The 24713-nt window shown below is 40.7% G+C and overlaps 1 protein-coding gene across 3 annotated transcripts in view; it reads left to right on the plus strand.

Moving 5' to 3' along the window:
- PHEX (phosphate regulating endopeptidase X-linked) overlaps window positions 1–24713 on the plus strand; it is a 237425-nt gene that overhangs the window by 158382 nt on the left and 54330 nt on the right. For all 3 annotated transcript variants that reach the window (XM_058714607.1, XM_058714609.1, XM_058714608.1), the window contains 2 exons: window positions 8138–8215; window positions 17332–17435. In XM_058714607.1, coding sequence (XP_058570590.1) covers window positions 8138–8215; window positions 17332–17435 — 182 coding nt within the window. The remainder of the gene's footprint in view (window positions 1–8137; window positions 8216–17331; window positions 17436–24713) is intronic.

Here is a 24713-nt window from a genome sequence, read left to right on the forward strand (position 1 = left end):
TCTGTGTTTGGCGAGAAATGGGTATTGTCTGCTCCACTGGGACATGACTCAGGCAGGGTTTAGGATGGAAGAGCCGAAATCTGAGCCTTCCTGGCTTCCAGCTCTTGTAAAATCACAACTGTGACTTGCACCTATAAAGCCCTCTGATTTAGGGGGGCGCTGAACTTATCTTCCACCCCAGCATGATGCATGAGCCTGTGAACCACACCCAAAAGCAATTTGCAGAATTAAAGTTTTCGAAGACTCCTAATAAATCAGTGCCATTCTTACTGAGAAGATAAAATTTGATTTTTCAGATAAATGCATTGTTATTATTTGTGGGATCCAGATAGCCCCAGAGGATATTAAAGCCTGTTCCCCAGGCTAATTTTCATCAATACCGTCAGCTCTGTTTAGGATAATATCTTCCGCCAAGGCATCTACACTAGTCCATCATTTGTTTGGTATTATGAAAACGGCCATTGTTTTGAAGGATAGTGTAATTCATGTACGGTCTCCTGAACTTTTGGATGCTTAAAGCTCAGAATTTTGATTGATGTTTAATCGTTATTACAGAACTCATCAGAGAGAATGAGGCCTCAGTGTGGTTAAGCCGGACTGAAGCTTTCTTTTTTTTTTTTAATGTTTATTTATTTTTGAGAGATACAGAGACAGAATGCAAGTGCGTTAGGGGCAGAGAGAGAGGGAGACACAGAATCCGAAGCAGGATCCAGGCTCCAAGGTGTCAGCACAGAGCCCGACGCGGGGCTCGAACCACGAACCGTGAGATCATGACCTGGGCCGAAGTTGGACACTCAGCTGACTGAGCCACCCAGGTGCCCCCTGACTGAAGCTTTCAAAGCCATTGCAAGCTTAAAAAAATCGTGCTATAAATTGTTTGTAAAAGGGCAATTGATCATCACGTTCCTTTTTTTTTTTTTAAGTTGGTTAAATTTATAAAAAAGAAAAAAAATGTGCTAAGAGACTTAACTAGGAAGCAGAAACACAAAGCTGTTTAATTAAGTGATTAAAGCGATCCCTTTGATGTAATACATGCAAGACATTTGAGAATTTACCTGACTCTCCAAAACAGCCAAGTCAGTGGGGATTAAAACAAATGAGCTTTCCATCTTGCTTTCTGCCAATCAGCTTAATACTAAGTGGCTTTGAAAATTCAGGAGTAAAGCACCCCTCCTGACCAGTTTTAAATCAGTTTGGTCATCTGTGTCAAAATTAGACACTGTTTCATTGTCACAGCCAAGTAAAGCAGAATTACGTTTGTTTCTGTTTTTCCCACCAGCACTGTCACGTTGTAGTGTACCTTGTGGAAAATTCTGGGAAGGAGGGGTGACTTACATGTTTAAATCACATTGTGTTTTAAATTTCTGATGTTCCTTGTTTTTCTGAGTTCATCTGTGGTAGTTATTCTCTCTCTCTCAATGGAATAATCCTCACTTTATGAACTCTCTGTTGTCTCCACAGGATTAATTGTAATTTTTTAGAGCTCTAGCCCTAAGACTTTAGGGCAAGGAATAAACTCCTAAGCAATTAAGATTTGTCGTATGTACATGTTAGTAATAGCAAAGAGCAAAACAAAATAAAAAGTAGCTAAAAATGCATGCAGATGCACATACCCCCCCCCCCCCCCCCCCCCCGCCGCACTGTTCAGTGTGAATCACTTGGGCGGGCATTGTTGAGCACTTACTGTGTACTAGGCCCTGTGCCACCAATTGAGGCGACTCGATGAACATTCCACTCTCATTGAATTGTCTATGTCAGCCCAGCAAACTACGGCTCTTGAGCCGTGCTTGGCATGCTGCTTATTTCTGTATGGTCTACAAGTTAAGAATGGATTTAACATTTTCAAATGGTTTAAAGAAATCAAAATAAGAATATATCATGATACATAAAAGTTATATGAGATTCAAATTTTAGTGGAACACAGACAGAGCCGTTCATCTGTGTGTCATCTACAGCTGCTTTCCTAGGTACAATAGCAGAGTGGAGTAGTTGCAATAAAGACCATATGGCTGGCAAAACTGAGAATATTTACTATCTGATCATTTATGGAAAAAGTTTGCTTGCCCTTGATCTAGGTGATTCAACTTTTCCTTTCCCAGCTCCTTTATTATTCAAATACTTCTTTTCAACTCTCTGTTTCACTGTATTTGTATTAGAAGTAAAATTACCCACATTTTACACATGAGAAACTGAGAGGTTCAGAAAATTAAGTCAGTGCTGTTACTTTGTAGTAGCAGTAATCACAAGTTGTCATAGAATATTTTTCCTCAGTTCCATTATACAAATACAGTGAGACCATGGATCATTTATATATTTTTATGTTTCTTTAGCCAAGGAAAATCCTGGCCTTAGAGTACTTTCTCAATAAGTTATTTGTTGATTGATTGGAATAGCTTATATTAAGACAGTTTTGGTTCTCCTCAGGAATCAATTCCAATGGATTTTAAACATTGCTCCAGTTTCCAGAAAGTTCCCTTGGTTCTGACAAAGTCTCTTTTTCCCCTACTTTTTTCCTCCTATGGTAAGATCAGTTAATATGGAAATGTGCCTTGATATCAGCAGCCTTAAATGTCATGTGGCAGACTGTAACCTTTCATATTTTCTGATACTGTTGTTGACGTTGGTCAGAGTGGTTTATCAACCAAATTACTCATTATATGAATCAACATTTATTGTGTGTGCGTCTATCACTTGTTATGTGCCTGCCATTGTGTTGCATGTCGGGAACACAATGGTGATTACATGGAATAGGCCATTGGCTTAATTTCAGTAGTAGCAGAAAGAAGGTTCTCTTAGCTATAAAAGCCTCCTTTATAATTGGATTTATCCCTTTGGTTAATGAAGTACTGTTTTAAATACAGATCTTTCTTCAGGGTTAATATGTTAGATTGCTATTAGTCACTCACATTTTATTAAACATTAGTTTGAGGCCTCAGTGACAGCTAATGGATTAGCTGCCTTAAGGGAATAACAGTTTTGATGGATGGTGAGGGAAGGGGAGATGAGTTTGGAGCCAGTGCATTGCCAAGGAGAGGCCAGTTTGGGTGTGGTCAGGGAGCAAGTGGTATGAACACCCCCAGGACCTGCTAGATGTTGGGAGGAATGGATACAGGATACAGAAAGGAGAGGGAAGCAGAAACCAGTATGGCAAATACGAAAGGCAACCTTTTTCTTTGATCTTTTCTAGAATTAGCCTTCATAGTGTTGCTTGTGTCCATTTTCTAAGGTATGTGAACAGTGGCCCTCAAAAGAGTCCCCAGACTTTTTTGGAAGTGTGAATAGTCTGGGTTCTCCTGGCTCATGCATAGAGTTTGGCTTTGCTTGGAAAATCTTCCACCATGCTCCAAGAATCTCACGGGCACATCTGTCTCCACATTGACTACCGCCTTGCTTCACCAGCCTTTCCTCTCTCCCCACTTTGCATGGCCCTCTGAAACTGGACCTCTGATTAAAGAGAGTGACAGTCTTCCTCAGGGGAGTTCAGGCATTTGGTTAAGAGTGTGATCTGGTCTGGCCTTACCTGAAGGACCCTCTAAATAAGCACAACTACTCTAAATCTCTGGAAGAAGTCACGTTTCTACTTTCTGTGTGTAACCTGCAGTTAGCATTTATTCATCGTCTACTCAGGACCAAGGCGTAAAAAAGTGCTTTACAGGATGTGTCATTCTGAATCCTTGCAGACAACCCTCTGAAGTAGGCCCTATATTTTTCTCAGACTGCATCTGAGGAAAAGGAGAGCATATTAGGGTTACATTCAGCTACAGCTAATGGAAAACATGGCATACCATGCCTTAAACAAATAAGGGGTTTACTTTCCCTATGTCATGGAGGAGAAAGGTAGGAAGTTCAGGGCTGATATGCTGGGCTCCAGATGCCATCAACCCATCATTCCAGCATCTTTACCATGTAGATCTTCTTCACGTTTCATGCCTTGTGATTACAAGATGGCTGCTCTACCTCTGGCATTGAATCGGCATTATAGGAAAGAAGAGGAAAAGCTAAAGCAGTGGTTCTCACTTCAGGGCAGTTTTTCCCCTAGGGAATTTTTGGAAATAACCGGAGACAATTTTGGTTGTCCAGACTTGGGGTTGGGTGTTTATACTGGCATCTAGTGTATAGAAGAAGCTGACAACACTGCTAACCATCCTACAGTCTACTGGACACCTTCCACAACAATTATCTGGCTCAAAAATGTCAATAGAGCTGAGATCTAGAAACCCTGGACCAAAGGAAGAAAACACAAACCAGCCAAATCTGTCCTTTTTAAAAATGGACTCCTGGAAGTGGAACATGGCCATTAGCCAGAATCTCATTCCATAGCCAATTCTAGCTGCAAAGGAAGCTAGGTGATACAGCTATTTTTTTGTTTGTTCTTTTGTCATCCTGAACAGAATTGGAGTCTGATACTAAGAGAAGGAAAGTAGAATGGATATTCAGTAGACAACAGGAAGTATTTGCTTCTGAAAAGTAAGAACTTTGCACAAGGTCACAGAGGTGGTGAAGATCAGCAGTGGCTTGAGCCTACTCCATTGAGGAAGGACATTTGGTTGTCACATGCAGCAGTCCCTTTCCAGAATTTTGTCTGAATAAGGAATGCAAATGCATGCAGTGGTTACAGAAAACTCTGGAGTTTTTGATCAGTCACAGTCAGCCTAGGAAATATTCCTTGTTGAACATAATATGCAGTCTGTTACCTAAATAGGTAATACCTAAATAGGTAATACCTAAATAGGTAAAATACCACCGTTCTCTCAGTATTTGCATTGGGACTTGCCTTTCCTTCTTGTCTGTGTCGCCAACCCATGGGGTAACTAATTTCAGGTCTGTCTCACGATACTTTGCCCTTGAGCAAATCATCAAGCTGTTGGTATTCATTTATCTCATTCATGAAAAGTAAAAAGGTGATGTAATCACTGTTTGCCTTAAAGGGTGTATCAGAGTTCATGCAGGAACATGAATGCCCTTCAAAGTGTATCAAGGAAGAAGATGTATAATACAGGGAATTGGAGGCTTCTGCAACTGTTGGGAAGGCTGGAGAGCAAAGGCCACAATCTCTCAGTGAACTGCTGCCCTCACACAGAAGGGGTCTTCTCAGGAGACTGCCTGGAAGCTGCTGGCACAGCGCTCCCTCTGCCATCCGCAGATGGCTCTGTGTCTGCCCATAGCTCCCAATGAAGTGAATAAATAGTGTCTCCTTCTACCTTTGCAATGTCCTATAAGTTGTTCTCATTGACAGATTCTAATGTGGAGCCATGCCCCACGGGATTTCTGGAGATGGACTTCTGAAGCTTCTCGGAGAAGGATGTAGAATGGGGCGGGGTGGGATGATGTGGAACTGACAACAGACTGTCTGACAGAGGGACCATTGGAGTTTGAATGGAGGCATACATAAAGGGCACATTTTGGAAAGAAGAGCACTCTGTTCAGCTGTTGGCAATGTTGCTACTAGTCTTATTATCTTATTCTATCTATATGTCCTTGGGAGATGAATTACAGATTCTTTGTAGCTCTCTTCTGGCTCTCTTCAAGTCTTGGTATTGCTAAATAAATAATAAAAAAGGATTCAATGACCTGCATGTACAGTGTAGAAGGTAATATATTCTGTGAAGCTCCGTAGTGCAGTGGGGGTCCCAGAACGCGAGGTTTGAGAAACAATGCATAATTCATCAGCATGCTCCAGGAAGACCAGTGTTCAGAAAACGATTGTGGATGACCCAGCTTATATATCTCTTCACTTTTGGGGAAACTATCTGGAGCTCTTTATTTGCTCTATGTTACGCAAGTGACTAGTGGCGAACTCATAAAATGCAACGAGGACTTAAATGCAATGAGGGAAACACTACTACAACAGTCTTGAAACAAGGGAATTTATAGGCATAGGAGGCATTGTGTGGTGTTGGGGGAGAGTTGTAACCTCTAGTTATCTGTTCTCTAGATCACATCAGGCTTTCAGTGTAACTCACAGGTTTTTGAAGGCAGAATTTGATCTGTGCTATATTTGAGGCTGGAACAACAAAATCCATTATGACTGTGTCCTATGGCACTTGTAAAATCCTTTCTGAGTCTTTGAGTTTCAAGTTTCTACTGATATTTAATATTTGAATTACCTCAAGGAAGATAAGGAAAATGTATTATGTTATTCTGTTTATTTCTTGGGTGAGGAAAATTGAAAGGGACTAAAGGTAAAAAACTCATTAGCAAGAGCAATATGCAAAGGTCACTGGTTTTGCTGTGCTCAAATAAAACCAGTGTGTTTGGGGTTGCCTGGTGTCTAGTGTTGGGTCTTCTGGAGACAAAGCTGGAGATGAGGATTTGGGTGCAAGTGATTTAGGATTTATTTTGCAAGTGCTCCCAAGAGAAACCAGCAAAGGAATAGGAGAAGCCAGCCAGAGAAGGGTGAGAGGCAGCCAAGGGTGTGATTTTAGGGGAAGTCTCAAACAGCCTGATTGTTCAAGGGAACTCTGGAGTGCAAATTAGACCTCACAGTTTGTCCCGAATTGAGGCAAAATAGCGGGGCTTTCCTACTCCTGCTACAGCCAGGCATTGGCTGAAGGCTGCTGGGGTAGGTGGGGGGTGGGGATGGGATCTGAAGGTAGATGAACTCCCAGGAAAGAACTGTTTGAGTACAGGCCAGGGGCTCCAGTAGCCCTAGGGCAGGCCTTCTAAGATCTGATGTGCTGGCCACGAAAAGAAAAAGAACATTAGATGCTGGGGAGGGTGTGGAGAAGCAATAAAAAGGATCCCAGGGGGATCTGGGTAAATCCCTAATTTCTCTTTGAGTAAGCCACTCTTTGGTTTTTATGAAATCTAGAATCTGGAGAGAGGAGAGAGACATTTTCACATGGGATTGTAAAGTTTTTCTAGAGCAAGAGTTGGCAAACCTTTTCTACAAAGGGCTGGATAGTAAATGTTTGAGGTTTTGTGGGCCACAGAGTTTCTGTTCCAGCTACTCAACTCTGCCTCCATAGTGCAAAAGCAGCCACAGATTATGTGTAAATGAGTGGGCGTGGTTGTGTTCCGATAAAACTTTATAAAAACAGATGGAGGTGGGGTGGGGAAGAGAGGGGACACTAGATTTGGCCCATAGTTTGCCAGTCCCTGATATGCAAGTTCCTTGTATGGGCCCAAGGTGATTTTTCCTCTATTCATTCTCTTTATGCTGCAGAACACAGGGAGTAATTAGTAGGTCTATCAAAGGGATGGTTGTGACACATCTTACGTTAGTCTGGACCCTCTACCTCCAATCTTTCTAGCATTCTGGCCAGCATCATTCTCAGTGTTGCATGGTAATCTTGCTGAAGGGTGACTCCTCTTGTTTTACTCCTGCTAAAAATATTTAGTTCTCTCCTATCTATTGACTTTTTTAAAAAAATGTTTTATTTACTTTTGAGAGAGAAAGAGCGTGAGCAGGGGAGGGGCAGAGAGAGAGAGGGAGAGAGAGAATCCCAAGCAGGCTCCCTGACGTAGGGCTCGAACTCACGAACCATGAGATTGTGAACTGAGCCAAAGTCGGACACCTCACCAACTGAGCCACCTAGGCGCCCCTGTCCTCTCCTGTCTATAAAATAAAATACAGACTCTTCGCATGGCATTCAGGAATCCCTGTGAACTGGCCCAAACCAGTTTTCCTGCATTGGTTACTGCTCTCCCCTCCTAGTGCTTTCTAGTCCAGCTACAGCAAGCTACGCCCCCCTCTCTGTGCCATGATCTTCTTTCCTGGGCCCTGTCTTTGCCCCTTTTGTTTGCTCTCCTGGAATGTTCTTCATCTCACTTCTGCATTTTGAAGTCCCAGCCATTCTCTAAGGATCAGTTTGGTCACCTACATTAAACCTTTTTCCCATGAGGAATTAGTCTCTGCTCTGGACTTTGATAACAATATTTTCTTTGTTTTAAAACCTGTATTTTATTCTTACTATATATTTGTTTGTTACATTCACTGTATTGTTAACGTATTGAGGGTAGGGACTGAATTTAAAAAAGTGGATTTTTTTTTCTGTATTTCACAGTGGGTTGCATACAGTGTACTAGATACTCAGTAAAGAGAGTTTTCAGATGAAAGTTGCATTCCTAGGTTGTGTGATTATTAATGATTTGAGTGCTGAGACTCTGACATCATTTTTTTCTTTCATTTTTATAGGCAAGAGCTGTTTTGGCAAAAGTTGGCTATCCTGAGTTTATAATGAATGATACTTATGTTAATGAAGACCTCAAAGCAGTAAGTGCTAAATATACTGTATTTTTGTTTTTTTGGCAAGTTTTACTGGCCTTGTGCCTTTCAACTAACCCAAGTCCAAGCACTTAAACCGGGTAGTGCCAGAAAGCATCAACTTTTGATTCATTCCTTGGCTAGATATGAGCCTCAATATGCCAGGCGTATCACAAGATTTAGAGCAGATTCAAATTAAAGGAAGTGTCAGAAAGAATGCATAGCTGAGTGGGTACCATAAAGCAAATGGACCTGGATTCGGTCTAATTTGATCATAAAGGAAAGAATTAAGCAAATTGAGTATTTTACAATTAGTGGGCATGTTCTAATGTAAAATGCATGATGTTTGTTGTTAAACATTCTTTATGTGCTTCACTCCTATTGAATGACTAATAATAAATCTGCCTGCTGGGAGTTAACTTCATTAAACTTCATGAGTGTTTTGGCAGATTAAGTGCACATACATATGACTCCATAATTTATTGTGAGTTGGACTGTATATTTGCAGTAAGCTATTGATGGAGGAATAGTAATAATTCTTTTATTTTCTGATATTTTGGGACATGCATTTTCCAGTAGATATATTCACCACAGGGCTTTCTAATCACAACCAGTGTTACTTCCTTTCCTATAAATAGTTCTGATAAAGAACTTTTCTTCCTCACAAAACCCCCTATTTTTACCACTTACTAGATTTTCTTGAAGAAGTAGTTTTTTAGTTTGTTAAATAAGTAAGGTTCTGAGGTACAGGTCTTTCCTGAAATTGTAGTTTGACAAGTCACATATCTAGAAGAAGTCCTAGCTTTGTAGATGAACATCAGACTTTTATAAGCTTATTCAGAAGTGAGAGAAAGCTTTAATGATAAAGTTTCCCCATTGGGCTCCAAGATGTGGCCTTCCAAAGCATATTGATCCAGTTGCTATGTAGGAAAATACATATGCTTCAGCCCATCTTACACATTGTTTTGATGCTGAATGGTCTCACTATTACTATGATAATTAAAAATATTGCTCCACCTGACACATTCCTGTACATTATATTTTAAGCTCCACAGTGATCCTATGAAGTAGATGGTGTTTATCCCCATTTTGCAGAAAAGGACGTAGAGTCTCAAAGATTTTAGTGATTTCCTCAGTGTTCTACGGGGAATCCGAGCCTGGACTGACATCTGGGCCCAGAAAGCTCTGCAAGGTCCTGGTCAGGCACCTGCACTGGAGGAAGAGTAGTGGGTTTGAAGAATCAATGGGCGGTCCTTCCCAGAGCTGGTTGGGAAGGGGGAAGAATATGGGGGGGGGGTCATTTTGTCTAGGGGTTAAGAGCACAGGCCTTGGAGTGATTCTGCCTTTTCTACTTGTTTGATCTTGTGCAGCTTCAGTTAGCTTCCCTTTGGTTATTGGCTGTGGTTTTGCAAGCTTCTCAGAAGCTTCCTGGGGGTAATCCGAAACCAGCCCCCATGCTCAGCGGGTGGGGAGTGAAGGAAGAGGCAGGCCGCTCCAGGTTGGTAGGTGGTAGTTTAATAAGCCAAGGGGCTTACTAGGGCAGCAAGACAAGTGTATCCCTGCACCTGCTCGCCAAATCTTAAAAGTTTATATAGAGGCTATAACTAGGTTCAGTCATGTATACTGTGTAAGTGTTCTCAACACCTCATCACTATCTCAAGGCCGTGTCCTTGGAGCCGCCTCTGGGAGCGGGGAAAGACAAGTGGAACTCACATTCCAAGGCCAAGTATACAAATGTAAAAGCACCTTGCATAATGTTCTGCTGCATAAGTAGGTTCCCTGTGAGGGGTAGCTATTACTTTGTGGGTCAGAATGAGAACTGTCACTGCTGAGAAGAGCATCACCAGGGCACAAAACTCCTTAGGAAGAGAGCCTGAGTGAGACGGGCAACTATTCCAAGTCAAAGATGTAGATGAGACGGTGTGAGAGGCATTTTGGTGTAGTGGTTGGGAACGCAGGCCCTGGAATCAAAGTGCCTGGAGTTAAATCCCTGGTCTGCCATTTATTAGCTGTGTGGCCTAGGGTAGCTTATATAACCTCTCTGTGCCTCAGATTCCTCATATTAAAATGGCGATGACAGTAATAATCCCTCCCTTACACAGCTGCTGGGAAGATCAGGTAAGTTAACATATTTAGAATATTTAAAACCTATCCTGGCACACAGCAAGCACAATATAAGTGTTAGTTAGGACATCTTTAATATGTAGTTATGATAGGTTATTTTGGTGTGGAAAATTCATTATGAATTGACTCGTGCGGTATCCAGGTGCCTCAAATTGATTTAAAAGGCTATACAGATGGAACAGTCTCAAGCTTTAAGCAAATAAGATAGCATCAAGGGCCCACTGTCCATACTGAGTTGATCAACTTTTGTTGGCAGTCTGCTATTGTCTAAGGTGAGTGCCCAAAATGTAAGTACTCACCGAATGCAGTGAGTGCTTGCACTGAATCCAGATGCCAGACAGGATGCACTGTTCGGTATGTTTCCTTGTTTCTCTAGGCTCTGAACTGAAGCCATTAGACACCAAGATGTTAAGTGCTTTTGTCAAGAAACGGCTTTCGTCTGACTCATTGCCGGAGTAGACACAGTTGAACTCAAGAGATGCTAACAGTTTAAAAAATGGGCAGTGAGAAAACATCCAGATAGTGAAATAAAAATACGTCTGTGTTCAGAAATGGATAGAAGAAATGAATAACCCCCAACCTGAAACTAGGTAAAGGATGCTAGATGTGATAGTAATAGTGTCACCGAGGTTAATAGCTGGCGTACAGTGAGGCTGTGTTCTCAGGTCTGGGAAACATGTAGGTAAGGGCTACTCTAGGGCCTGTGAGAAATTTTTGGTAATACAAGCTCTGAGTGTTGAGAGGCTGTTGGAAATGAAAAACAGCTTACTTCATTTGACACAAGCAAAGATACGATTCATCAGGCAGAAAGGCAAAAGGAAAGAGCATAGAGATTAGGTAATGGATCGGATGAAGGTCAAGGAGAAAGGTTGAAGACTGAAGTTGGGCTCATGTGGAGGTAAGAGCAAATGGAAAAGAACTTGGAGGCAAATGTAAAGAATTAGAGGAAAAAAAATTCCCTCTGTGAGTTGACAAGGTAAACTGAGCTACCCAGCAAAGTATTTCTGAACACCACTCGTAATTTAGTCTTTGTGAAGAGCAGGAGATGCCCTTTGTGTGAACCCCGAGCAGCATGCGGGAAAACCTACTAGTTAGCTTAAACATGTAGGTGTAGGTCCATTTTCAAATTAGCCTCACAAAGTGTTCTTTCATTTTTTTTTCTTTATTTATTTTATTTATTTATTTTTGGGACAGAGAGAGACAGAGCATGAACGGGGGAGGGGCAGAGAGAGAGGGAGACACAGAATCGGAAACAGGCTCCAGGCTCCGAGCCATCAGCCCAGAGCCTGACGCGGGGCTCGAACTCACGGACCGCGAGATCGTGACCTGGCTGAAGTCGGACGCTTAACCGACTGCGCCACCCAGGCGCCCCCAAAGTGTTCTTTCATTGATCCTTGATGAAAACAGACTCAAGAGCAAGTTGATGTCAGTTGTGGAAGGGTTGGCGCATTAGCCTATTAGCCGGGAAAGCCACAACCACACTAGGCATTTCAAAGTGAGGGGAATTAATAGGAAGAGGGGCTGAAGATTCTTCCAGCATCATCATAAGAAACAGGAGAGAGAATGAAAGAGAACAAACACAGCAGCTTTTCACCTCCTGCCACCTGCTGATTTCCCCCAGTGCCTCCTATTGACAGGAAGCCAACTGGCACTTGGGCCTGGGAAATAGAGTTTTCAGATTCCCAGCCCCAGCATTATAGAACAGAATAAGCTGAGATACAGTAGGTAAATAGTCGGCCCCACTAGGCGTTTCACTCATTCTTGTGAAAGCCAATGGAGAATTAGAGTAAGGGCTAAAGTCAGAGTCCCAGCTGGCCTCTATTTACTTAGGAGAATTGGATCTGGGTAATTTTTTCAGAGGAGATTAGTGTTTCAGGTGAGTGATAAACACATACATACATAAACATATAAACACACATATAGAGATATCCAGATGTGTGAACCCGCACAATATTCTCTGGGGGTGGGTCTTGGTCTTCTCTAGCCAGTGGAGCATGTGTGTGTGTGTGTGTGTGTGTGTGTGTGTGTGTGTGTGTGTGTGTTTGTGTGTTTGTCAGTGACAGAGTGCTACTGCTGCTATGCAAGAGTGAGGTGATATTTAGGTGACATGCTCCAGAAAAGCAGGGTGTAAATAATTCTATACAGTAGGTAAAGAAACAAAACATTGTCCTGAGTTCTCCCAAGTTACCTCTGTCCACCATGGCCCTGAAGAACCAAGAATTGCCGCTGGAGGGCAGTGCCCTGGTGTATGCTAACCTTCCAGCTAGCCTTCCTTAACTCCCACACACTGGCCTCCATCTTGAGTATTCCCCTGTCAAGAGCAGGCCATGACCTCCTCTTTCCCCCAGTGGAGGCTACAGGGTATCTGGTTCCATGTGGTTCCTGGCTGATGTGCTAGCTGGCGATCCTGAGAGTCACCCATATGTGGCTGCTTTGGGGAACTCCATCATCCACAGTATACATATATGTAAGTTCAACATTTTGAACATTATCTCTATGTATGTATGTACGTATGTATACACACATAACACTTATGGACAAAGCCATCTAAATGCAGCAATCTTGCATATTACTGTGCCATAACTAAGGGAAAATGTAAGTATGAAATCTGAATTTCGTTAAGGTTTTAGAAAATTCTATGGATGCCTAACATAAAACCTTTCTTACAGATACTTGGATATATCTGAGTATCTTTACATGGATTTAACTTAAGTGTTGTAGAATCTGTACATCCTATTGGCTTGTGTAATGTCTTATCAACATGTACTTATCCTACAGGGAAGCTGATCACATTTCCTTGTTCTGCCCTTCCTACATGTTCCTCACCCTTGAGGTGTGGTAATAGCTTTATCTCTTTATCCCTTAAGTCTGTGATACTTGATTCTTGGCATCCAGGATAGGATTTCCAAGAAGAGAAATTCACATTCCCCTGAATTTTCGGATCTGGATGGCTGTTCCTAGGAAATGACATGAGAGCCCCAAATAGTTTCCCAAAGATCACTCAGTTGAAAAGTCAGATGTAATTGATTGAAAATCATTATCAGCTTGACCTATGTTTTCACCAGTAACAGGACAAGAGGCTTTTGAAACAATTAGTGTCCCTTGCAGAGGTTAAACATTATTTTTGAAGATTATAGGTGGTTTTATGTTGTTTATGTGCATTCATTGTTGTTGCTGCTATCTCTGCAAGTGAAAATTTCCCAGTGGTTGCTGGGTTTCATAGTTTTTTCCCCTTTCATTCAAGGGCCTCCTGAAATATTTGAAATTATCAAAGTATTATCACATGGTAGAAAATTTGGGAAATAGAGAAAAGGAATGAAAAAGCACCCATGATATTGGTACTGGCACATAATAATGCGTAATTCTGTTTCAGTGTGGTGTTTTCTTTCTAGTTTTGTATTGCTGAAATTGATGCTTACAAATAATTTTGTATACTGACCTTTACCATGACTTATTCTCTTGTCCTGGTCTTCCAGAGCCTTAACTAGCATTATTTTCACAGCTGTATGATAAGTAAACTGCCATGATGTATTTACTCACTGCTTCTCCTCCCACCTTTAATTCTTACAGTCCCCTCCTCCTTCCCTGTACTGTTTCTGTTGAATCACCGGCATTCTTTTTTTTAAAAAAAATTTTTTTTTTTAACGTTTATTTATTTTTGAGACAGAGAGAGACAGAGCATGAACGGGGGAGGGGCAGAGAGAGAGGGAGACACAGAATCGGAAGCAGGCTCCAGGCTCGGAGCCATCAGCCCAGAGCCCGACGCGGGGCTCGAACCCACGGACCGCGAGATCGTGACCTGAGCTGAAGTCAGACGCTTAACCGACTGAGCCACCCAGGCGCCCCTGAATCACCGGCATTCTTATTGAGACCAATGAAAGTAACATTGAAGTAGGAGCCTAATGATTTGAACCATGTGGCCTTGCCAAGTTCCATAATCTCTTCAGCTCTTTTCCCATCCATCATTTGGGAATAACATGCTGGCCCTTCTGTCTCCCCAAACACTTAACTGTGTCACAGAGAAAAGTAAAATTTTGTCCCGTTACTTGTGTTTTCCATTAAATAAATGGACTAGAGTGATTAAACTAGGGTAAGAAATCACAAAATTCTGTTTAATAATTAATACTATTTTAAAATTGTCCTTCTAAATATACATAAGCCATGGACAAATTGTAGTTACTTGCCTCTGAGTTTTGTTCCCTATGATTATTTTTATGGCAGTGGTAGGACCTTATTTATTTAAAAGTATTTTTAGACTTCAGACTCTTCTTTTTAAGGAAATTTTTGGATGGTTTTCTGTTTAATGTCTATAGAACAACCTGAATATTAAGGCTTTTTTTTAAAATTTTTTTTTCAACGTTTTTAATTTATTTTTGGGACAGAGAGAGACAGAGCATGAACGGGGGAGGGGCAGAGAGAGAGGGAGACACAGAATCGGAAACAGGCTCCAGGCTCCGAGCCATCAGCCCAGAGCCTGACGCGGGGCTCGAACTCACGGACCGCGAGATCGTGACCTGGCTGAAGTCGGACGCTTAACCGACTGCGCCACCCAGGCGCCCCTTAAGGCTTTTTTTTTTAATGGAACAGGAAAGTATCATGATTAGCAAACTCTTCTAAAAGTAACAACCGATCCCACAGATATTACTGAAAAGTTACTATTTTTGAACGAAATTCCTTTGAGAGAATTTCCCAGAAAGTGTTGAGAAACCCAAGAATGTATCTGAATTTTTCATCAGTTACAATCACATTCTGAAAGTTCTGGTAGAGCTATCTTGGGAACAAAAGCTAAAAAAGGCTAAGGGTTGAACAGCAGACACATCTTTTAACTATATGACCCGGGAATGCATTAGGATTGTTAGTTAAGGTCGCTTCCTAAAACAGGGAGCTTACTCTGTGTCTTCTGAGATTTTGAGTATAAATTTCTTCTATTTTTAAATACAAACAATTATAAGATTTTATTTTGAAGCATCTCAAACATTGGAAAAGTATGTAAAATCAAATTTTGAACACATCAGCTTTAATAAATATTAAACATGGCTACATTAGCTTTGTAATGCACATATACATTTGAAATGAATAAAATAGATACCATGGAAATTCTTTCTGTAATCCACCTTGACCTAATGATGCCCTTTTTTCTTACTACCTCTTCCCTAGATATAAACTCTATCTGGATTTCAGTGTTTATCATTCCCATGCATTTCTTTATGCTTTTGCTGCATAGGTATGGATCCATAAGCAACATATAGTATTGGTTTACATGTTTTAAAACTTTAAATTAGCTCATACATGCAGCTTGCCTTATTCACTCAGCATCGCTTTTGAGATTATTTCATGTTCATGCATACATGCCACTCTTTTAATAAAAGTGCCATGTTGCTTTCCATTATGTGACTGCACCACAGTTTATCAGCCACTTCACTAAGAGGCTTGATGGAGGGACAGCTTAAAGTTGTATCTTTATAATTGGTTGGTCAAGTAGAACAGCAAAGGTGCCAGGAATTGATACTTTCATTCCTGCATTTCTCCCTGTGCCTTCAGTTGTTTTGCTCCTTCCTTTATATTTTGGCCTGACCTCTGGAAAGGTTAAGATGAATCATTAACAGAGATACTCTACAGACATAATGAGTATTTATTGTATGTTAGGGAAGAGAGCCAGACATTGGCCAACGAATAGGTGACTGTCAAATCTGTAACCATCAAGTTGTGTGTACATGTGTGTATATTTATAATGTAATGCCTGTGGGTTTCATATACTTGAGTTTGCTGTATTTTAATTCTTGCTTTTAAAATCATATGGTTTAAATACACAAAAAAATATAGCCAATAAGAATTTGATTACTGTTGGTTATTTGCTTATTCAGGCATGTATTTTTCTTATTTGTCCCAGTAATATATTTAATTAATTAATTAAAAGTTTATTTATTTATTTTTAGAGAGAGAGAGAGAGAGAGCAAGCAGGGTAGGGGCAGGGAGAGGGGAAAGAGAGAATATTAATCCAGCTTTGCACTGTCAGCACAGAGCCCGATGCAGGGCTTGAACTCATGAAGCACAAGATAGTGACCTGAGCTGAAACCAAGAGTTGGATGCTCAAAGGACTGAGCCACCCAGGTGCCCCACCCCAGTAATACATTTTAAAACCAAAGTATTAGATGTTACTACAAACCATTGCGTTTACTGTTATACAGATAATATTTAATAATATTTAGGTTAAGTAATGCTAGTTTTGTAGAGAGCGGCTATAGAATTGAAATTGTTTGCCATTCTCCTTCCAAAAAAAGATAAGGAACTCAAGAATCTTTGATGTCTGTTTCCCAATTGTAATGTACAAATTGTTGTGAGACATCAGCTTCCTGTTTTTCTATGTAAGCTGAATCTAGGATTTGCCTCTATAATGTCATTAGTTTTTGGTGACCAGAGAATTTTTTTGTGTGGTAATAGAGAAATATCTGTTAATAACGGAATTATTCTAGTGGCTCCATTGTGCTCAGGATGGGAAGTAAGTCCCTGAATCACTTTGATTTTTTTTTCCTTCATGAACAAATGCTGATTACAGTAAATTGGATTTTAACATTTGACTAAATCATCATCTATAAGCTAAATGAAGTTTTAGCTGACTAAACTGAATATTATTAGAAGAACCTATGTTACAAGTAAATAACGTACCCATTTTAGAAAAGATGAAGGACTCAGGTGAGCCAAGAAATTTCAAACCTAGGATAATAGGTTCTGTAAAGGTTAAAGTAGATTTTTCAATTATAAAGCATGTGAAACGCATCATAAATTATTGCAGCTTCTCTTGTTTTTTACTGTGATCCAGAAACCATCGTATTGATTTTGGGGCTTTTTATTTGAAAGGAAAATCACTGAGATGAAATTTCATGGCTTTGTGGATACTGGGCTAACTGGTGGAGGTGCTGTGAGGAGTGCAGCTTCTCCGTTGGCAGAGCCCTCTTTTATCTGCACTTTGAACACTGATGGTTGTGGTTTGTTTTATTCAGATCAAGTTTTCAGAATCCGACTACTTTGGCAATGTCCTGCAAACCCGCAAGTATTTAGCACAGTCTGATTTCTTCTGGCTGAGAAAAGCGGTTCCAAAAACAGAGTGAGTAAAAAAAAATTAAAAAATAAAAGAAGGTGAAAGAGATAAATATGTGGTGGGAAGTGAAGTCCCTTTAGGTCAAATTTTGTAATTTCCTCTAGTCAGAGTAGCTGGCTGTCCAGTTACCTTGGTTTGGCAAAATCTGTGTTAGGTGTTGATGAATCTTATTTGTGATATTATATGAATCAGTTCTTAATTCTAATTATGGCATCAAAACATACTGCAGGAGTGCTTATTAGGGTATGAACGTGTGAATCATTTCTAGATGTACTTATGAATATATGTATATTGAAAACAAATTGCTCTAGAATTTCACACTCAGGCAGAAAGTTTTGAAGATCTTAAAAAAGAACAAATACTTACAAACTATAGTTCCAAAGTAGAAGTAATTGTATACTTGTGAAGTAACTAGAAGATTTTGTTGAAGCAGTAAGTGTCACAGAACTGATGGCTGTATAATTTTTCTCCAATGGCAGTTATAATTTATTCCCCTTCCTCCCAGCTGCCTGTAGGAACTTTCCCTATAGGTAGGCAGTTTCCCTAGGAACTTTTGGGGCCAAGGCCAGCCATGATTTCCTTCCCTAGCAACATGTGTATGATGCTAATGATGGCATCTAACCATTATTATGTTGACAATGTGCCAGGAAGTGTTTTACATGTTAGAATTAATTTTATCCTCTTGTCATTTCTGTGAGGTGTACGTACTATTTATTATCCCCACTTATCAAATAAGAGGCTTACAATTAAGAAATCTTCACTTGAAGTTTAGATCACTTTTTTTAATTGAAATACACTTGACACAGTGTTCCCTGTAAGGTTTAGATTACTGTTGGTTCTGCCTGCTGGTACTTTAGATACTGTTCTGCTGGTGCCCACTTCTCCACTGTTTTTCTCCATGTGCTGCAGACTGCATAATTTCTGTTGATCTGTCTTCAAATTCATGGATTGTTTCTTCTGCATTTTCAAATTTGCTTTTGACTCACGTAACAAATTTTTCATTTTGGTGATTGTACTTTGCAATTTCAGAATTGCCATTTGGTTGTTTTTTAGTTTCTGTTTGTTGTGATTTTCTGTTTGTTCAGTCACTGTTATATTTACCATTAGTTCTTTGAATATAATTTAATTCTGTAGGCTAATTTGTAATGGCTGCTTTCAAGTCTGATAAACCCAACATCTGGCCTAGCTCAGTTTTTACTGACTGCATTTTTCTTAACACTTTTGTCTCTTTGTATAGCATAATTTTTTTGTCGTTGAAAATGACATTTTGGATACTACTTTGTAACAACTATGGATTCTGATTAATTTTTCTGAGGCTTTAAAAAAACATAACTTTCCTTGACTTAGATTGCAGAATCTATCTCCTTATATAGTAGGCAGCCATGGAGGTCTCTTCTCATCTTTTAAATTCTTATGTTTGTTTTTGAGCCTCATTTCCCAGAGGTTGTCCCTGTGCCTGCACAGCTTAGCGCTCTGCCAGGGATTGGGGTAGACCTTGTGCTCAAACACCTGGAATAGGGAGGGCTTCTGTCCTCTACCAGTTGATCTGTGTATGGGCTGGGAGTACATTTCTCAGTTAGCCTTGGAGTTCGCTTTCCACTGGGCTCGCTTGAATCTTTCCTGTATGTGTGCCTAGGGTCCCAGGCAGCCAGGGGTGTGTGGAGACCTTACCTCACCCTTCTATGACTATTTTATTTCTAAGATCTCCCTTTTAAATTTCGGGCTTGGGGTTGCCTGGGTGGGTCAGTTGGTTAAGCATCTGACTCTTGATTTTGGCTCAGGTCATGATCTCATGGTCTGTTAGATCAAGCCCCGTGTCGGCCTCTGTGCTGACAGTGCAGAGCCTGCTTGGGATTCTCTCTCTCCCTCTCTCTGTGCCCCTCTCCCCTCAAGTGTTCGCTCTCTCTCTGTCTCTCTCTCTCTCTCTCTGTCTCAAAATAAATAAATAAATAAATAATTAAAAAAATTCCTGGCTCTCCTGTCAGTCTTCCCAATGGGAACTGTAACTTCAGGCTGGGAGAGCTGTGGGCATCCTTTCATTTGTTTTCTACCAAGTTTGCCACTTTTAGCTGACAAAGCTGCAGGTTTTCACCTTCACCTCCAACTGAGTCCACCCCCTGTGGCAACAAAGCTGCTGATTTGCCAGCCGCCCTACCTGTCCTGATAGAACAGAGTTCTCACTGACCATGCTGGGAAGGGCAGGAGCAGTCCCTGGCAAGAAGGCCACAGACTCCTGTTCTACTTACTTCCAAGCTCTAGCACTTTTTCATAATTAAACATTTTTCAGTTTGTTGTTTGGATTTGATGATCAATTCCCAGAGCCCTAAAATGGTTGTTTGTTGACCATTGTGTCCAGTTTTATACTTGATTTTTGTGGAATGAATTTGCTGACTATTTCATATCATCATAGCTGGAAGCCTGGTTTCCATGGCCCACTTTTTTTATGGCCTACTTTTTAACCTTGGCTGATATTCTGGTCTCTGGATGTTTGACTGGCTCTTTTTATGCTCTCTGGGTCTCTTGTTACTCTCCCTTTCAACTCCCTGCTCTTTTCTAGACTGTAGAAACTTGAGGCTCTGTACCAGCCCTTGGCTTAAGCTGTGAATACTAGCTGTCCCTCTTACCCATGGCTCCCAATCTACCTATCTCTGCCCTCTGCCCTTCTGGCCTTCCTACAGCATCCACCCACAAAGTTAGTTCAAAGTGTTCACTTTAAGGAGTAGGCCTAAAGCTGAACCATTGCTCTACCCATCCCTGACTCCAGTCAAAAGAACATAGGTTAGAAGGTTTTCAGACTTCTTTGGAAATGACAGGCAACTGCTTTCAAGCCATGTGCTCCAGTGTCCTTGGTTCTCTCCTCTCATCACAATGTCTCTTAGCCCATCTCTCCTGCTTCATTCCTAACCTCAATCAGTCAATTGAAATTTTAGATGTGAAAGAAAAATGAAATTTTTAGATTTAGGGTTCTAGAGATAGCTCCTTGAATCTGACAACCTCAGCAAATGTTTTCCAGTATCCGGATGAGCATCTCCATGTAGTATGGTAGTCACAGATCTGTGTGAATCATCCTGCTCTTTCAGATCTACTTCAGATCGGTTCAGACTCTTCTTGCAGTTTGTGGATAATTCAAGATATTTTTGTCACCAGTATTTTCCTGAATTTTTGGCGTTTGTGCTTCTCCATATTAGAGGTACTGTCAAGTTAATTCAGTTTCAAAATGTCATTATGCTATTGGGTGTGTGACAAGGCCTGTGCTGCTAATTGAAAACCTCCTAAATGTGTCCTTTTTACCATCATCCTAAAATACTGATGGACTGTCAGATTCAAAGGGTCTTGTCTATTTCTCCTATTTCATTCATGCCTTGGAAAAATGCTGGCTGACTTTGTGGGCTTAGGCAAACCACATGATTCTGTGTAGTTTTCTTCTCCATCAGCAAAAACAAATACCTCTTTCACAAGGACATTAAATTGGTTGATGTTTCTGGAAAAGTTATGCACGAATGAAAATCCATGCAATAGTACTAATTCTTGCTTCCTCAAACTATGTGTCTATTTCAGGGAAAGTAACATTAAGAAATTGAAGGTCCTCTTTGTGTGGTAAAGGGATAGGATAGTCTATTTTTTAGAAGAAATTTTGGGCTGCTCCTTTTCAGGCATTGTAGGGAATTTTAGCTTCATGACACCCACTGGCTTTAATCGACATCTTTTAGTTTTGAAAATTGATGAGTTAATCTAGTGGGAGTGATTCTGGAGTAGCTCCACTACACTAGTTTACTTTGAATACCACATCATGATTATATTTCCACAAAGCCCTGAAATAACATTTTGCTTCTTTGTGGGTATAGGAGATAAATACCCTTTATCTTTCATTCTCATGGAATCCATTTTAGCCGAACTAATGTGCATTAAGAAGTTTCTAACGCAATGGGAAATGTCAGCAAGAATGGAGTTAATTGGGTGGTCATCCCTGAAGGTACATATTTAGGGGTTGGTTCTCAGAATTGTCACTTCATCAGCTCACTTAAAAATAGAGGATTTACTCTACTGCTTGGCTTGAGTCAAAAGTAATTTTTTCCCTTAGGATCCCCTTTCTTTGACAGAAATGGCTTTAAGTCAGCTTCCCTATTAACTCACTCTCACTCTGCTGTGACCAGACATGTCTGGAATTTCTTTCTCTATCTTTTCAAAAAATAGGTAAAAATAGATCAAATGTCTACACAAATTATGATTTTCCCAGAATTTTTGTTTGTAAAAGCATTATCTATAGCATGGAATGGGAAGGATATAATCTACAGGGTATTAGAAATAAAGTAATAAATATTCTATGGTTTGACCATTCCCTATTCCTTTGACTATCTTTAAGAGCTGATAGGTAAAATGTAAAACTTTAGCCTGATGTATATCTATTTTATATGGTTCAAAAAATCAGAATACCAATGTCCTTGTCTTTAAACAACTGTATTTCATTATTACTATTACACTCCTTTTGTGTATTCCATTGTCCAGTATAATTTCATCCCCATGTATTTTTCTTTTGAAATTTATACGAGACCTCTTCCCACCTTGTCCATTAAATCCTTCCCCAAACACAGTCTGCAGGAACACCCTAAAGTCATGTTAACAAGAATTTAAAGCACTTGAAGGACACTTTTCGTTTATTCAAGTAGATGTATATATAGCAATAAATTCATTTCACTAGATGTAATGATCTTCTGATCAGCACATGCCACTGGGACAATGGTCTTAGCCCATAAAGAGCTTAACATCTTGTTGGGAGACAAGTTGTGTTAACACATATGCTTTCAGGGCCCAATCAGTTAACAGATGGTGATGTAGACAAGTGTAAACTGATGGGGGGCGGTGGGGACCGTGGAGAACCAGTCATTGTACACCTCGTTTAAAGGAGTTCCAGTTCAGTCCTTTTAAAAACCGTTGTGATGGGCAAACAGAACATTTTCATGAGAAAAGTCAACCCATTGGTTACAACTTCATCTACGGACAACCACTTGTCAGTGTTTCAGTTATCTATCTCCTGCAGTCTAACAAACCACTCCACTAGGCTCAGCGGGGTGCTTGTTGTTTATGAGCTTTCATGTAATTGCAGTCAGAGAGTGGCTGGAGCTGGATTCATGGGGGAGGTGTCTTCTCTCATGTCTAGTGGCTGCTGATGGCTGTTGGCTGCCTATGGCTTTGCATACTGGGCTTCTTTATAGCGTGCTGATTGAGCAAGAAGCTCCAAAGAGTAGGTTCCTGAGAAAGAGAGGAGGAAGGAACCGTGTGTGCACACTAGGGGGAGGTTGTATTGCCCTTAATTGCCTGGCATAGGCAGTCCCGTGGTGTCATTTCCACTGCATTTTATGTTTTAAAACCAAGTCACCAAGGCCACCCCATAATCCAGAGGAGAGGAATGTAGACTCCACTTCTTAATGGGAGGAGTGCAAAAAAAATTGCAAACACATGTTAAAATCAGAATAGGTAGCCTTATATTAGAGAATGGTAAAACTAAATATATAATACACTTGGATATAATCAGGGAGATATACAGAATATTTAATGGCTGGTTTGGCATAGGCAGTAACCAATAAGAAGTAGCAGTAGCGCCCACAAGTGGTAAGATCTACTGGTGCAGCCACTAAATATCAGCTCTGGGTACAATCAAGGCTCCAAACATACTTTACAGACAGCACCAGCTCTGGGAATTCAGGAAAGGTGAAATCGTGGGCCTGAAATAAGAGGTTGTAGGTACTCTTGCTGAAGCTTCAGAGGCCCTATCAGTCTCCCTCTGATTGTTTGATCTCTTTGTTTTGTCCACCTTTGTTCATCAGCAGTTAGAATCATTTTTCCTGCATGGCCCTTATCCTCACATTTTGCAAGTTCATTCTTTGCTGAAGGCAGGGGAGAGAAGGGATGAGCTCTAGGGATATAAATCATCTTTTGCACCTATTACGCTTCAGTCCATTGTCCTTTAGGACTTGACTCAATCTTCAGACATACCAATGCTGGGTTCTTTGTACGGTAATGTGTTAATTTTCTGTTGCTGCTGTAACAAACTACCCAACGTTAGCAACTCAAAATAACACAAATGTATTATCTCACAGTTCTGTAGGTCAGAAGTACAGGATGCCTTGGCTGGTTTCTGAGATCTAGCTTTCATAAGACTGGAATCAAGTTGTCAGCTGGCTGGGCTCATAGCTGGAGGCTCTGGGAAGAATTTTGTTCCAAGCTTATTGAGTTGTTGGCAGATTGACTACCTGCCAGTTTCAGAACTGACATCCCTACTTCCTTGCTGGCTGTCATTTGGGAGCCACTGTTCCCTTCTAAAGGCTTCTCTCTGATCCTTGCACCATGGTCCCTACATCTCAGAGCCAGCAACGGCCTGTGGAATCCTTTTAACTCTTGGAATCTGACTTCCTCCCCGACATCTCTGGGACTCCAGACACAGAAGGTTCTCTACTTTTAAGGACTAGTGATTAGATTGGCCTCACCTGGATATCCAGGAGACCATCCCTGTTTTAAGCTCCTTAACCTTAATTATATTTGCAGTGTCCTTTTTGGCATGTAATGTAACCTCTTCACAGGATCCAGGGATTAGGACCTGGACATAATTCCACCTACCTCAGGTAGTGACCTTAGAACGATAAAGGTGTTTTCCCCTCCACTTGTTTTCTCAAGAAGGTAGACCAGCCAGTAAGTTTGTTTGCTAAACATTGGGGCTTATTGAAATACTAATCCTAACTCTGAAGGAAAAGAGTACACATTTTATGGAAAGGAGTACATGTTTCAGTTTTGACTAGAGGAGGCACTCTCTTGATTTCCAGTAATGTCTCCGGTATACTGTAACACTTAAGAGAACCGGTTTGAAGTCACAGCAGATCTTGCACAAGTACATAATGCTTGTTAAGTCTCATTGTCCTCATCTGTGAGATAGGCTAGTGATTCCTACAGTTGCTATGGGGAAGACTACGAATAGGAAGTGCCTAGGGCATTGTGAGCGCTCAGTGAAAATTTCCTATAGCCACTGTTACTTCTAATGATAATAGAATGATGTATTTGTGGACTTCTTTATAGGGAGAAGGTGTGGGCCGATCAACTAGAATCAACCCTTGGATTTCCTACCAGTTTCATATTAGTCTGACTTAAATTATTAGCTTGCCATAATTCTTCTGTTAGATATAAATCAGTAAAATGATTGTTTTGAAAAGGGATCTATATGAGTTTATTTTGAGCAATTCAGTTTAAGACAGATTGCTTGGTTTTTATCATAAAGGGCAGAAACTCACGGGC

The sequence above is a fragment of the Neofelis nebulosa genome, chromosome X (genome assembly GCF_028018385.1).
Source record: "Neofelis nebulosa isolate mNeoNeb1 chromosome X, mNeoNeb1.pri, whole genome shotgun sequence".
NCBI lineage: Eukaryota > Metazoa > Chordata > Mammalia > Carnivora > Felidae > Neofelis > Neofelis nebulosa.